Raw genomic sequence first — 15,128 nt, forward strand, 5'->3', positions numbered from 1 at the left:
ATCAAGGTTTATACCTTTGAAATGTTTTTCCTTTTGTTTTGGTATATAGTATATAAACGGTCCAGAACTTGTTTCATTACATAAAAGCATTAAACACCTTCTCACTTGTCTAGTTGACATGTATTACATTGCAAAACAGAATTTGGAAGGTTTATTATGAAGCTTTATTGTGCATTAAAAAACAAAAGTGTTTAAATGCAGTGACACAGAATGCACACAAACACATAGAAATCCAGTCTCTGTAAGGATCAAACAACTACTTACAAACTTGAATGTTAACACAACCAATTAGTATTTGCAATGCGTCTGTGACAACAACAGACACTGATGTAATTACAAACTAACACACAGAACTGTTCTTGTTTATTTTCAGTTAATATATACATGGCATCAGATCTTAAAATAGCATTAACATAAGGTTGAAAGTTATAAAAAAGTTAAGAACAAACAAATGAAAATCAGCTTTATTCTTTTCTAAAATGAAAAACAAAACATAAATGATAGGAAATCCACATTTCCAAATCAATTCCATCCTGCTGCCTCTCTTTACAAACTATTGGCCTTAGACTTGAAGCTCTTCAAGGTTTCCCGCAGCTTTTGGACAGCAGCCTTGTCCTCTTCAACAGCCTTTGAGCAGACACGCTGCACCTGCCTGTGCAGATCCTCCAGGCACTTCTGTTGTACAGCAACCACAGGAGATAGTGGTGAGAAAAAAAAGCCAGTTGCAGCTCCATGAACTGAGAACCGCCTCACCATGTTTACATAAACACATCAATGTATTTGAAAAATATGAATACAGACACAAAGACTCAGACAGATTTCAGTTTCTCAAAACAGATTTTTCTCTACATTAGTATAGATTACAGTGTCGCTGTACTTTCTTTACTGCACCTGATACACTCATATTTCAACTTCTGAGCTATTTAGTCATAATGAATATAGTCACATCTAAAGCCCAGCGAAATTCCTAAAATATTCAGTGGTTCTGATGATTGCACTGGGAGCATGAACCACTTAAGTTAATCAGCACATTAGCCTTTTTTGCCCTTCAGTACAATTAATGCCTTGTGTTCAACGAAGTGTGTAGATGCTCACACCTCTGAATTAAAATTTGTTTTTTGAGATGCAGATTCTTTCTCATTATGCAAGAAAGATATATGCAGCTGTAGGAGGGTTACCTCTGTGATGGACAGGTGGTCTGCAGCTGTGGTAAATACAGACGCCAGGTTGTTGGCTACTGTTCGCCTCTCCTCATTGGTCTCCTGCAGCACCAGGTGATACCTTGGGAAGAGAGGACCACAAGCATTTTATTCTCAAACAAATGGCCCATCATTTAGACTTAGAAAAAAAGACCCCACAAAAGATCACACAACAAGCCTCGTTTTATGAACCTGTGACTAAATAAGGTAGAGATATGAAGCTAAACTAGGATTTTTACAGTTGCTGCTTACTCTTGTTGTGCCGCCTTCAGTTGTTGGACAGCCTCATCATATCCATAATTTACTTTCTTTTCCAGAAGTTTACAGTGATTTTCTACAGACTCTATCTCTGCGGCCCACTCTTGTTCCTCACGGGCAATTTCCTGTACAGAAACACACAGTATGAAGCACCACAAATACAAAACAATTTTGTATTTTCTGTATCATGGTGCCGACAATGGACTATACCTGCATGTCAAAATCCAGCCGTTCATCCAGTTTGCGTATCTGCTCTCTCAGCTGTTTCACATCATTGGACTTTTCTGTGATGTCGAAATTAACCTAAGACACACACATACACAGATGCATTGCAAATGCAACAATACAACTGGGCTATGATGTGACTGTTACCATTTATCGTAATATTTCTGGAAATAATTATAACACAGTTGTATTAAAGTTGGGTTGCACAGTGGTGTAGTGGTTAGCACTTTCGCCTTGCAGCAAGAAGATCCCTGGTTTGTGTCCTGGCTTTCCCAGGATCTTTCTGCATGGAGTTTGCATGTTCTCCCTGTGCATGGTGGGTTTTCTCCAGGTTCTCCGGCTTCCTCCCACAGTCCACAAACATGCTGAGGTTAATTGGTGATTCTAAATTGACCGTAGGTGTGAATGCGAGTGTGATTGTTTGTCTGTATCTGTAGCCCTGCGACAGACTGGCGACCTGTCCAGGGTGTCCCCTGCCTTCGCCCGAGTCAGCTGGGATAGACTCCAGCCCCCCCACGACCCTAATGAGGATTAAATGGTGTATAGATGATGGATGGATGTATTAAAGTTTGGTTACCTGTTCACAAGACTCCTCCAGACTGAGGTTGGCATTGGTTAATCGACTGTTCTCCTCCTCCACGTCACTGATCAGCTTTCTCAGACGCATCTGGAATACACAGCACCAATCAGACTAACTACACAAACTATATTACTCTATCATCATACACAATTAAATTACAGACTTTCAGCAAGCTACAACAAAAGCACCACGACTGAATAAATGCACCATTCCCAGATTCATGATGCCAGCTGTGTGAATTTAAAAGATGCATGCCCAAGCAGCAACTAAAAGCACATGGAAAAAAACTGAATAGTGCCATGCTGTGTTGGACTGTAAGATAGTCTTGTTCATGCTGACATGATAACCATCAAACAGAACAAATTCAAATACCTGTGTAAACAAGATCATGAGCAGTTAGTACCTGTATCTGCATTTTATACTGAACCATGCTGCCAGGCCCACATTCAGAAGGTCTGATCTCAAAGTCGTGACCACAGGCATTCTCTGCCGACTGTGGTATCAGCTTCAGTTTACGTGCCAGCTTGTGGTACTCTGCCAGTTTCAACTCTGCCTGGAATTTGGAATTGAAGGGAATAAAGACATGGAAAGGCATAAGAGAAGCAAAGAAACAAGTGAAATGATGGGTCAAAAATATGTATGTTTCTCATCCAGCGATGAGAAACATACTGACTATAAACCAGGTAGTACGAAGGCACGGACACACAGTAAAACATAATCCTGAAATTACAAAAATAATTTAAAACCAGCTAACCAGATAAGTTTATGGCTACTCGTCTGTGCATATACAAGAAATGTACACATACAGTACCTTCTCTTTGGCTTTGGCAAATGCAATCTCTTCATTCCACTTGTGCTGTTCAGCATCTTCAAGAGACTTGCTGAGACTGGAGATGGTCTGCTGGAGTTCCCTCTTCTCTCTGTTGATCCTCTCTACATCAGCTGGAGTAAACTTCTGGTTTTGCAGGAGGTGTTGCAGTTCATTCCTCTCATGTTTCAGAGTTTCCAGATGACTGACTGAAAAATGACAATATGAATATATGAAATCAGACCACATACAATCCTCTGATCTGATTGGAAACATTCACAGCTGTTGTGCAAGAGCCAGTCATCCCACTTGTGACCACATTACCATTTATTTTAACCTGGGTAACTATGGAATACTTTAAACCAGTGTACCGTAGTTACTAGTAAAGTTTGCACTGAGTAATTACAAGCTCATAGTAAGAGAATTAATTTTCTTTTCTTTTGTTTTAAAACACTGTAAAGTATGATCTCCAGTGGGTTGTTAATTAAAAACAGGAATGCTAAGCGTTTTCAAACCGGGACTAAAAATGAGAAAGGATCTCAGCCAAGACATGAGTCCAGTCCAAAACTAGAGTGCTTGTTTTGTTGGTGGCGAGTGTGCACAAGCTCATAAAGAACTTGTAAATGTGTAATTCCAGTTACTTAGCAACTGCAAAGACTTCATTGTGAATCAAAATTCAGATCCAGACATAGATTTTTTAATTTTTTTTTTTTTTTTTTTAAAACATATTTTAACTTTTTAACAGACAAGTTATTCAGTGCATCCTACCTGTGACTGGCTGACTGACAAGGTTAGAAGAACAATATATTGCCTATATCTACCAGTGGTGTCCAGCTCATCATCCAGTTCTGAAGCTTTCTTCTCCAGATTGGCTTCGAAAGTCTCCAGGCTGCTTCGATAACTCTGGAGTTTCTTGAGGTCTGCCTGCAACTTCATCTTTTCCATTCTCTTGGTCATTAGACGGTCCTGTCCAGGAGGAGAGGGAAAATTATCTGATTATCTGATGTATTGTTGCTCACGCTGATGATGTTTCATATTACTGACAGAACCAAGCACAATTAAGTATGCAATCTATAACAGCCCAAAGGCAAAATACAGCATGTTTCATTTGTGGCTTAAAAACATTTGCACTTCCTTGTCATATACATCTCCATTTCCCCATCATTTTGTGCAGCATTTTTTGTTTAAAGTACTCAGGTTTTCTTAGTTTCCACTTGATCCAATTCCAGTCAATACAGTAAAATCATCCTCATTGCATATAACAATGCAAACATCCACACTATCTAGGCTATCGGACACATGCAAATATTAGTACAAAAGTCTTACAGTCTGACTCTCCTTCTCCAGTTGTTCAACCTCTTTACTGAGCATTCTGTGCTTCTCCTCCATCGAGACCAGCATGGCTTCATCAACATTGTAAAGCTTCTCTGTAAGGACAAACATACAATCCTCTTGTTGATTTTCACTTGAATTTTTGGATGGAACTGTAATTTGACCTTAAAATTGTAAATATGAATTCAATCTGCTAACAGGGATAACAATATGTATGAATATATACAAATCCCATTCAGAATTTTTAAAAACCAAAATAATATTATTGAGATGCAGGGCTTACTTAGTTTAGTTAGGAAAGCTTCATCCTCCTCCTCAAATGTGTCATCACCCTGCATGAACTTGGAGTATGTTTCAGCTGTGTAGTCCAGGAAGAGCTGCACAAGAACAAAGTGAAAAGGGACATTGAAAAAAAATGTATAGATTTAGGGCATCTATATACTATTCATTTCTGTTGAGGACGATGACTCTGGTAAACAACACAGGAAGAGAAACCTCTATGGATTTGCAATATACTGTATCAGCAACTATGTAGGACCTTGTTATACTCAGCTCCCTCCTCAATGCTGTCACTGTCTTCACAGAAGTCACTGAATAGCAGATCCTGCTTCATCAAACTCCAGTTGATCTGACACACAGACACATGAAATAATAAGGAAAACAAAAATCACACTTGTACTGTTTTTTGCTTTGTTTTTGGTGATTTTTGCAACCTATGCAAATTAATCTTTAAACAGCAACAGTTCAATGTGACTCCATTTAGAAGTGCTTGTTCCTCACCTTGACGGTATCGATTAGCCACACAAGAGCGGCCAAGGCTTGAGGCCAGGTATGGGGAGCTCCGACAGAATACATTGAAGACTTGGAGAGAACAAATGGATACCTGAAACAAGAAACCAGATGTACAGACCGACAGCCAGCAATGCCTCTGACAATACAGAAGACAATATGAAGGCTAGATAGATAGATGGATAGATAGATCACTTATTCACACTAAAGCATAGTATTTTTACCTCAAGGCTTTCAGGAGAGCTGGAATCTCCTCCTCAACTTTTGAGTTTGGCATCTCAAAGGTTGGGTCTAGCTGCCGGTAAATGAACTCAAACATCTTGACAAACTCCTTGGTAGAGGGAGACTGGAGGGTCTTGGATGACAAAGTGCCTGGGTAGCCCTGCTCTGTCAGGAACTAGAAAATTACAACAGAGAAAATCTGGTTGGACCAAAGTACAGATTCCTACTTGGGATGCATTTTTGCTGTTATCTAATATGTCAACATTTTCAAACTCATTTTGGCCAATTGCCATTGCCAATATATTTTCAATCTATTTGTAAAGAATATCAAGTCTCTCCTATAGTGGATTTAACATGTTATGCCCACTCTTCTCATGATGTCCAATACCATACCCAGCGCTCTTCACATTTGCACATTTACTTGACAAAATAACAAAAGCATTTTAATTTACATGTAGTATAGGCTATGTGTATTTTTAGGTAACATTTTGATCTCATCTTTCTGTGAATGTGCTTTTTGGGCCACATTCAACTTTAAAGCCTTTATTGGCAGATACAGTGTTATCAGAATCCAAATTTGACTTGTTTTAAAGAGAGCAGTATCTAGCAACAGCAACAGACAGTAAAAGAATAAATAAACAAATCTAAACCTGAGAAATGCCAAATAAGAAATGCTACAAGTAAAAGAAGCATAAATATAAGAAGTACTGTGTAACAGTAAGTGTAAACAAAGTATAAAAAAAAAAAAGATATACATTTGCTTAAACCAGGGTAATAAATTAGAATATTATTTAACCAATATGGGGCATCAAGACTGAGAATAAAGTATCTTACCTCATGTAGCTGCCTGATACACTGCTGAACAAAAGATTTATCATGCAGAGGTCTGGCATCTTTGATCTTCTCAGTTCCTCCAAACCCTGACATGATGCTGTTACGCGGCATGCCGGCTCCACTAGTCCTGCAGTCAATATAATTATAATATAATAACACAAATCAAATACAAGTTTTGTTCATTAACAAGAAACTGTCAAACTTCCTTTTCATGCATCTAAATAACTGCATTATCGAACAAAGTCAATGCAAAACCAAAAGTTACTCTCACTTGGTTTGTAATTTATCATGAATCAGACTGGCTGTAGCTTGAGTACGACAATCATTTAAATCCTTTTATTACAGTGTGTGTAACACTGGTTTAAATCAAGATACTTAAAGCTCAGTTAGTTAAGCTTTGTACAGAAGTATTACTCCCTTTGGTCTCATATTCACAGGGTATACAATGTTTAAGGTTTAAACTGCGTATTTTCATTATGTATTATATTTAATCTTTCAATCTGCAATACACACACTGAATGAATGTATGGATATATCCTATGCTCTGTCTTTCAAAGTTGGTTTTACACTTCAATTTTCTACATTTTTGCAAAAATAATTCACATACCGGGCACCAAAGAAGCTGGTCCGTCTCTCAGAGGTCCCAGACTGTGGTTTGGGGATGCTGAGTTTCCCAAATTTGCTGTAAAGGAACAAAGCTTTTAAGAAATGAATGTGATCTAGTTGCTGGTTCACATTTGAAACAGTACACTATGTCAAAATTAAAACAAAGACTGAACTAGGAAGCCCCACTTTGTCATTACACACATAGGGAACAGCAGGAAAGTACATCCAATATCTTAATGTGCATGTGCAGTCCAAACTAAACTATCTCAATCAAATATTTTGGATACCTTCCGTTATTAACGGTATCCAAAAAGCAAATCCTGCAATTGGTAAACATTAGGTTACAACAATTACAAATTAAACACATGAAAGACTGGACAGTCCGTGGTAAAGAAAATCAATATCCCTGCTGACTAATTATTGTGTTTGAATTTATGGCATGTCTTCAAACTAACCTCTGGGGCGTTGTGTATACCATGCTCATCCTGTTGCTATCTTGCACTCGCATCGGCAGATCCGATGGTCTGCTGCCTGTTGCTCGACTCATCCTTCCACTGGAAACAAGTCATTACAAAACAGAAACAGATATCCGTTATTAATGTTATTCCACCGCTGTGCCATGTCTCCCAAAAATACACAAAACTCCGTATTACTGTCATAATGATATCTATATTTAGAAATCACGGTGAGTCACTATGGCTACAGCTAGCTAACGAAAAGCCGCAGAATCTCGGTATATGGTTATGTGGAAGCTTAGCTAACTATGTACCTATAATCCTACAATGAGCTCACTTGAACTGGAGATAACGCAACATGACGAATTAACTGTGCTCTCGATAAATCTGCAAATTGGTGTTAGAAAGTGCATCTGTCGTAAAGTATCCGTTGCGGCTGGTAACGCTGTTTAAATTAACGGCAGTTAGCGTCAGACAAGAACCGCGACTAGCTGGTAGCATCTTTACCGAACTACCAGAAACATTACATGTCTTGTTTGCTAACTACCTTCAGTATCGAAAAATACAGTGCTTTCCAGTAGCCTTTATACGTACCGTTCCATTTTTCCGCAGGGTGGTCGCCAATGTTTTCAAACTAACCGAACATCCGAAAATATTCGTAAACCCCGCCAAAACTACCGTACAAGTACGGAGCGCCGTTTGGTCCAAGAATGATTCGCTTCGACACATAGGCCAGCGGAGGGCTCCTTGTTTTTCTTCGACGTTTACTGGCAGCTGGAAAACAACGAATTGGTGCACTACCGCCACCAACTGGTGTGGAGCAGAGTGTCTAATACTCCAGACCTTCTGAGGGACAAACTGTAGGATGAGTGGCAAGATTACACTTCAGTTTAACATGTAAATCTCGAAACTTGTAATTGTCATTTTGAAAGTTATCTAAACAAAAAATCACAATAATAACAGATGTAAACTGTTTCACACAGGGTTGCACAAATATAATATTTACAATGCTGGAAAAGTCCTCTGGCAAAGTATTATCTATTACACAAGCTCTGAATAATAATCCTATTATTTGACATACTGAAGGTGTAACCTGACTCTCCAAGGAGTAAACAGCCAGTATAACAGGACTGTTCTACAGGATAATAACTAAGACCACATTATGATCAGACCTGTTTTTGTTTGCTCTGACATCTATTGACAGAAATGTTAGCATTCAAGTTTTCTGGCATCATTTCCCTCGCATGATAAATCCTCTTGTCATTTCAACCCTATGTTTCAACCCTAGTATCCAGGTCCAATACTTTGCTTCACTTTGCAAAATGAAAAGATCAGATTAACACTTTGAGCAGACAAGTGACAAAGAGAAGTAGAAAATTTATTGCAGTATTTGTTCCACCAAAAGGGCATGGATCCCTTTTCCTCTTATTACTAGGGTGACCTAATACAACAAAATCTACATTTACAAAATATCCTCCTGCAATAGGCCACATATACTGCATGCTTAGTTCGAAATAGAATAAATTATATTCAGAGGACTCTGCCATTGTACAGCATGGACAAATAAAAGTGAACAAAAATAAAAATTCTTATTTTTTCATTTTTTTCTCCTTTTTTTTCAAATATCTAAAAGCTAAAAGGAAAAACCATCAGGGTGCTAGTAGTATAATAAACTCCAAAAACACTTTAATAAGAACATCAAAAAGACTAATTTCCAACATTCACTTAAGGTTTTATTCTTTTTTTACAGCTTTTTTGTCTTCAGAGATATAAACATTTTAGTTTTTTGTTGTGTTAAACTATGATACAGTGGGAGTAGAAATGAGCGACTAGAATCTGCTGCACAACAGCGAAGGAGCTCCCACAACAATGTTGACAAAACATTTCCCTCCAGGTCTCTTTTCTGATAGCCTTTTAAGGGATAATTTGGGTGAATTATTCCTTTAATGCCTTCAGGATTCTATCCTCTGAACTTGTACACAAACAAAACATGAGCAGTCCCTCTAATATAAGTCTTATGTTTTGTGTCATTTTTGCAAGAATAACTCATGTAAAAGTATGTAGTGTCAAATATTCTTGCCCTCTTGTGTTTTCATACAAAAATGAGGAAGGGGAGGGTAGGAATCCAGTGAAGTTTGGCTGTGTTGTTGGAGGTGGCAGGTTGAGGAGGAGGAGCAGGAGCAGGGAAGAAGAGGATTTGATAAAGTAGAAATGGAGCAGGGGAACAAAAAAATTTAAAAAAAAGAAATTTAAAAAAAAAAAAATAAACACCAAACGGGGACCATTAGCTAGCCCCGCCTTCCCGCGCTGCATACAGTGAGCGTAAAGTCTGTACTACTTTGTTGCTCAGTTTGTGGTTGCTGGTCAAGGCAATCTTCTTGTAAATGATGTCCGACTCCTTAATAGTGTCCACCCAAGGCACCAGCTTGCGCCCATCACGTTTCTTGGCCTCTGCCCAGGGCCCCGAGTAGGAGCCAGCCATCCAATGGATGCTGTATCCACTGGAGGTCTTCTGGATGACTCGAGCTATCTGCGGCCGGTCCTTGTATTTGGGGCAGCAAAGGGCGATCACATCCATAGCCTCCACTGTCTCGCTCATACGGCCGGGATCCGAGGAGTCACCCGCTCGCCTTGACCTTCGAGAAGACTGCAGACAGAACACAATTAAGAAATGTTGCAATAATTTCCCACACATCTTGGAAAAGCATTTAATAAATTGTGAGAGTATCCATCTATCTCACCCCTGGGGTCCTCTCGTCACCATCACTATCATCATCATCCGTCTCTGGTCCTGCCTGATTTCGTGGACCGGGTCCTGACATGGGGCCGGAGCCTCCCAGTAGGGCATTTATGGCTTTGTTTCTGATGTTGGCGCTGGCAGATGCTTCTCCCTCCTCATCCTCTTCATCTGGATCCAGATGTTCCATCAGAACCTTGAACTGTGAGGAGAGAAAAGATAAGAAACTAACTTTTAGAGGAAGTTTCAAAATTATTATGTCAAGGCATCTAAGAACCAAATGCAGTCGGTGTAACTCTTAAGTATTCAATTACGTGGGCACTCATATACCACAGCTGCACAATGTAATGTGTAATAAACAAACCTGAGCCCTAATGCTCATATCAACCTGCTATGCTCTTCAGAAAAAAATACTTAAGTGAAAGGTCTGATGTTTTATATTATATATGTCAGGGCTCCAGACTAACTTTTTCAGTGGTAGCACTGGTGCAACAAGTTTTCTCATTTGGTCGCACCTCTCACCTTGTCACAGGCAAAACACTTGCTGATCATTTTCTTCTCGACAGACACTACAATTTACCAATGTTCCCTAAAGACCCCACACTGCAGGCTGTGGTAGGTGCTGTTTGGTAGCTGTAGTGCTCAGACATGTGTGTGGCCAAAAACTATTTTTGAAAAGAGGCAAACTAGGGCATTGTAATGCCAGATTTGTCCCACATGAAACAAAGTGATTTTTTTTCTACATGCACTTTTCTATGAGCAGAAAAAACTCTGGAGCCCTGTATGTATTTATGGAGCCCCTTTTCTAGCAAAGCTGGAACCAGTGCTGTTAATGTAATCACAGAGACACGTCTGCATGCTAAACTTAATACAATCAGTCAGTCCAGGCTCATATTTTATTAATTTCAAATTTAAGGTCCAGAGTAAAAATATTTTTTGTAGGAAGGTTTTCTTCAGATAATTGTAAATAACATTGCACTAAAATATTGATGTGAGTCAACAAAACCCATTGAAAGACTGGCAGGCAATCATTGATCTGCACAAAACATTTGCAAGGGAGTAAGAAGAAGTTTTATTACTTACATCTAGGTACTGCCTGACTATCCGCTTTTTTACATCGTCTGTCAGCGTGGCATGAGCCATGTTGTTGGAGATGAAGTCAATGGTTTGTCGTGGGTGGAAGAGAACGTTGCTTTTTCTGTTCACTGCCTTATCGTACACCTTGGCTGACTCGGTTGGAGAGTACTTCTGAATTTTACTGTTGAAAAAGAGAACATTTCTAAGTTATAGAGGTTATGGAGTTCACAAACTTCATAGAACGTCTAAATTGGAATGAATCCACAATAAAAAATGTATATGTTTATTTAGATAAAGGCTGTAGAGGTTAGGGAGAGCTTACCTGTCAGAAAATCCGTACTGGTTCTTCAGATGCTGTTTGAGCACTAGCAGAAGCAGGATGCCCTGAACAGCATTCGCAAAGTCCAAGAGACCTATGGGATTATCTGGGAGGAGTCTCATAACTTTCTCTGCATCCTCCACGTCCAAATCCTCGAGATCTGATTCAGATTCTGAGCTCTCTGAGTTTGCAACAGGTCGTCTTGTCTTTTTGGGCCGCCGTACCACGTCATCGTTGTCTTCATCACTGTTGCTGTTTTCTTCATCGTCACTCCTGAGAGAATCAGAGTTCATCTTTTCCTCTTCGTCCTCCCCATCTGATGTGCTCTTCCACTCCTTCTTTACTTTCTTCTCCTTACGCCTCGGCTCCTTTAGCAGAAGCTGGACAGAGACAAAAGACAGTTCAATAAAATACATATTAATACTAAACCTGATTTCTTCTCCAAAAATAACATTTTAAATGCAAGATATTTTGGGAAATACCATCCTACCTCTTTGAAGGTTTGCAGCAAGTTGCTACCAGAGACAGACAAGGTGATGTCAATGTGGTGCATGATGAAGAGAGGCTCCTCCTGGCTCTGGTATGGGAAACAAGCAAGGTTGTCTGCGACAAACAGCAGCATGTTTACTTCCGTCTTCTGCAGAAAGAAAGAAAAGAAGGAAAGAGCGAGACTGATATTTAGTGACTTGTACAAACTCCCACTGCAGTGTTGGCTATTTAGACTTTAAGTGTTCATGTATGGTCAAAAAGTCTTAGTCTTGTTAAGTTTGCAAGAGAGTAAAATCGCAGATTCCACCCAGCAGCGTCAGTTGTTTATTTATGCAACATTTTTCTTTAACATCAGTTGTATCCCTGTGAGTCACACAAATTACTTACACATTTTAATACATTTGTTGCCAAGGCACACTGCCAGGAAATGTGTAAATGAACAGAAGGTGGATTTTCACTTGGTATTTGGGTAATCAGGAAATGCCACTTTACGCTTAGCAAAGCACAAGACGTGTTAAGATGAGTGCAGGTTAACTCACAGCACTGTCATCAAAGAGGTTCAGGAGTGCGATGAGAAAAGCCCTCCGATGCTGCCGGTTCCCCCGGATCATCGTGAAGAGATGGGAACAGAGTGCTGAGTGGGTCTCATCCTGTCTGAAGCCTCTTATGATGGCCTTACGAGACGAAGCAATGGCCTGCTGCAAGCTGTAGGACATCTTCATCCCAGCGACTGCCTTCATCTGTGATCCAATATGTTGCAAGAAAAGTGTTACACACTTAGCATTTCTGGCAGCTGCTGAGGCAGTCACTGCCATTAGAATGTGCCAATAAAATATAAAACAAAATCATCATGTTACAGTGTTTCTTCAGCATTGCAAATGTTCCATCTACATTCTCCTAAAGGGAAAACTATTGTATGTAGACTCTGTCTGCGATGCATTTAGCAGGAATATACCTAGTGATGGATGACTGGCCATCAGTGAAAGCCACTTCAGTAAAACAGCTGCACAACATTATTTCTGAAGAGATCTTTAACTGTTTTTGCACTTCTGTATCTCATTTAGACACATACATATAAAATGAAAGCATTTAAAAATCGCACCAATTCAAGGATCAAATTGCACATTCTACGATTGTTGCTAAGATGTTGCAGGGTTACAAAGTGACCATCTGCGGCTCATTCTGTGCTAAAGGTTACCAGGGGGAAAAGGATGTATTAGAATTACTTACTGTTGAGCTGGGTTAAATCGTGGACTAAGACGACAGGCTAGAATTTATAAAATGTGCTAGAATTAAACGCCAACTCACGTGGATGAATCCTGTGTACTTCTTGTCAATCTCCACCAGTTGCTGATCAGCTTTGTTCCTCATGCTGGACTCTGGGTCTGTTCCCATTGCAATGAGGTAGGGTACACACTACACGGACAAGACAAAAACCAATGTATATGCTTATATTTCTGTTTACAATGAAAGTAACAGGATTTTAGCTATAGTACTGCACACAAAGTATTAGATCTTGGTTGTTTATTAAATATGTTCAACTTACCTGTACAGGATGGATGAGACCCTGGTTGAGTGTGAGAGCTATGACGCTGAGAGCAAAGTGCCGTACGCTGGACTGGGTATGGAAGAATGCCTCCAACACCTGTTTTAGATAAAGCTGCATAATGGAGCTGCTCATCCCTGACGAGATGTCTCCCATCTCCTTCAGATCCTCCTGTTTGGACAGTTTCTTCCCTACAAGGACACACAATACAAAGCGTTGATTCTCCCTTCAATTACATTGTTTATATTTATTGAAGTAAGATACCATGAATGATGCACATTTGACAGCACAGCTTTGACAGGAAAATGTTTAAAAGAAGCAATTCATTAATCACTGTGCTTTGTCGGTGGTGTTCCAAACAAAATGCCATTGGAGGATGTAACAATTTAGTGCAGAATCAAAAAGCTGTGACAGCCACAATCCCAGCTTCACTCACATTCTCGGTCTGCTTCCTGCATCCGTGTATCCTCCTCTTGAAGGTATGTCTGGAGGTTTTTGAGGATCTGGATTTTGAGGTTGATGGATGAGCCACTGTCAGCCAGAATGCCATTATACAAGGATTTTACCTCAGGGACAAACATCTGGCTGGGGTGCATGATCACAAGGAAACCTGGAGAGAAAAACAAAAAGCAAAGATATGTAAGAACAAATAAACAATACAGTCTCAGCTTCTAGCAAATCTCTGACCTTATCACCGATGTCCTGAAAGTTGGAAATATGACTCTGTAGGTCACTGACTGACTAACCCAACATCCCATGCTTTCATCCTCTCTAAACAATAAGTAGATAACAGTTTGGCACACAAAAAATATGGTGAAATTCACATTTGTCAAATTCAATCATATTTTTAAAATTCAGGTTTTGGAGTTTACCCAATAGTTAAATGGCTGAGGGACATGCCACATTCTCCTGTTATCTTCCACCATATTTCCTGTCTCTCTCCACCGTATTTATGAAGTAAAAGCAAAATGACCAAGAAATAATCAAAAAAGTATATTGTGTCATATTTTATCATTTTATTGCTTGTGTTATCCTTTACATACTCATTTCCTATTCTGTCTTATTCAACTTTGTTGTGCTGGTGTGCATTAGTTTCTAAATCTGTTTTTAACATTGTATGCTTAATCAAACTCTTTTAAAGTTCTTTAAAATTGAATCCGATATGCTTGAAATGTTCTGTAACAAGTTTGATTGACTGAATTTTTTTTTTTTTTTTTTTAAATGGTGTTATTACCTAAGCCAATGATGGCTTTGGACTTGACCTCCTCATCTTCGTGTTTGGTGAAGTATAGCAGCAGTTCAAGAACTTTCTCCTTGATAACAACCTATACATAACATACATAATCACAAAATTGTGAGACAGCATACATTATATCCTTTGTTACAGCAGCAATGGAAGAGTAATGGGCTTTCACATCTTTGTTTCAAACTTGGGTAGCACAAACATTTTCTCTAACTACGGCAGAGACCAAAAACTAATAATTGAACTAAAACCTGCAATCCATAGTTCGCCAAGCTTTAATTTCAAATGTCTACTATTACTTAATAATAACTGCCATTCTACCTTGTTGGTGCCCTTGAACTCTTCCAGATCAAAATCAAAGTGCCGTGCCAGGGCACCCACAGTGAAGAGTGATCGCAGTAGGAGAGGC

At 39.3% G+C, this 15,128-nt stretch overlaps 2 protein-coding genes across 4 annotated transcripts in view; both read right to left on the reverse strand.

Moving 5' to 3' along the window:
• Positions 1 to 137: 137 nt before the first annotated feature.
• Positions 138 to 8,040, reverse strand: ndc80 (NDC80 kinetochore complex component). 2 transcript variants are annotated; one of them, XM_023282155.3, is made up of 17 exons: positions 7,903 to 8,040; positions 7,309 to 7,407; positions 6,855 to 6,929; positions 6,248 to 6,374; positions 5,416 to 5,588; positions 5,183 to 5,285; positions 4,941 to 5,030; positions 4,686 to 4,779; positions 4,397 to 4,497; positions 3,892 to 4,036; positions 3,074 to 3,279; positions 2,666 to 2,815; positions 2,260 to 2,349; positions 1,668 to 1,760; positions 1,452 to 1,582; positions 1,179 to 1,281; positions 138 to 675 (listed from the first exon to the last, which is right to left on the reverse strand). In XM_023282155.3, the coding sequence occupies exons 1-17, from the start codon at positions 7,908 to 7,910 to the stop codon at positions 547 to 549; spliced, it is 1,917 nt and encodes a 638-aa protein (XP_023137923.1). In that variant the 5' UTR covers positions 7,911 to 8,040; the 3' UTR covers positions 138 to 546. The 2 variants fall into 2 exon arrangements, with proteins under 2 accessions (XP_023137923.1, XP_054867090.1); XM_055011115.1 differs by lacking the exon at positions 7,903 to 8,040 and adding an exon at positions 7,623 to 7,742.
• Positions 8,041 to 8,665: 625 nt separating this feature from the next.
• The window catches only part of nipbla (NIPBL cohesin loading factor a), a 32,385-nt gene continuing 25,922 nt past the window's right edge, over positions 8,666 to 15,128 (reverse strand). For both annotated transcript variants that reach the window (XM_023282138.3, XM_023282141.3), the window contains exons 39-49: positions 15,041 to 15,128; positions 14,711 to 14,801; positions 13,913 to 14,086; positions 13,477 to 13,667; positions 13,239 to 13,346; positions 12,470 to 12,670; positions 11,932 to 12,078; positions 11,445 to 11,821; positions 11,129 to 11,303; positions 10,050 to 10,247; positions 8,666 to 9,955 (exon numbers count right to left, since the gene is read on the reverse strand). The exon at positions 15,041 to 15,128 is cut by the window's right edge and continues 67 nt beyond it. In XM_023282138.3, coding sequence (XP_023137906.1) covers positions 9,593 to 9,955; positions 10,050 to 10,247; positions 11,129 to 11,303; positions 11,445 to 11,821; positions 11,932 to 12,078; positions 12,470 to 12,670; positions 13,239 to 13,346; positions 13,477 to 13,667; positions 13,913 to 14,086; positions 14,711 to 14,801; positions 15,041 to 15,128 — 2,113 coding nt within the window. In that variant the 3' untranslated portion in view covers positions 8,666 to 9,592. The remainder of the gene's footprint in view (positions 9,956 to 10,049; positions 10,248 to 11,128; positions 11,304 to 11,444; positions 11,822 to 11,931; positions 12,079 to 12,469; positions 12,671 to 13,238; positions 13,347 to 13,476; positions 13,668 to 13,912; positions 14,087 to 14,710; positions 14,802 to 15,040) is intronic.

The sequence above is a fragment of the Amphiprion ocellaris genome, chromosome 6 (genome assembly GCF_022539595.1).
Source record: "Amphiprion ocellaris isolate individual 3 ecotype Okinawa chromosome 6, ASM2253959v1, whole genome shotgun sequence".
Lineage (NCBI taxonomy): Eukaryota > Metazoa > Chordata > Actinopteri > Pomacentridae > Amphiprion > Amphiprion ocellaris.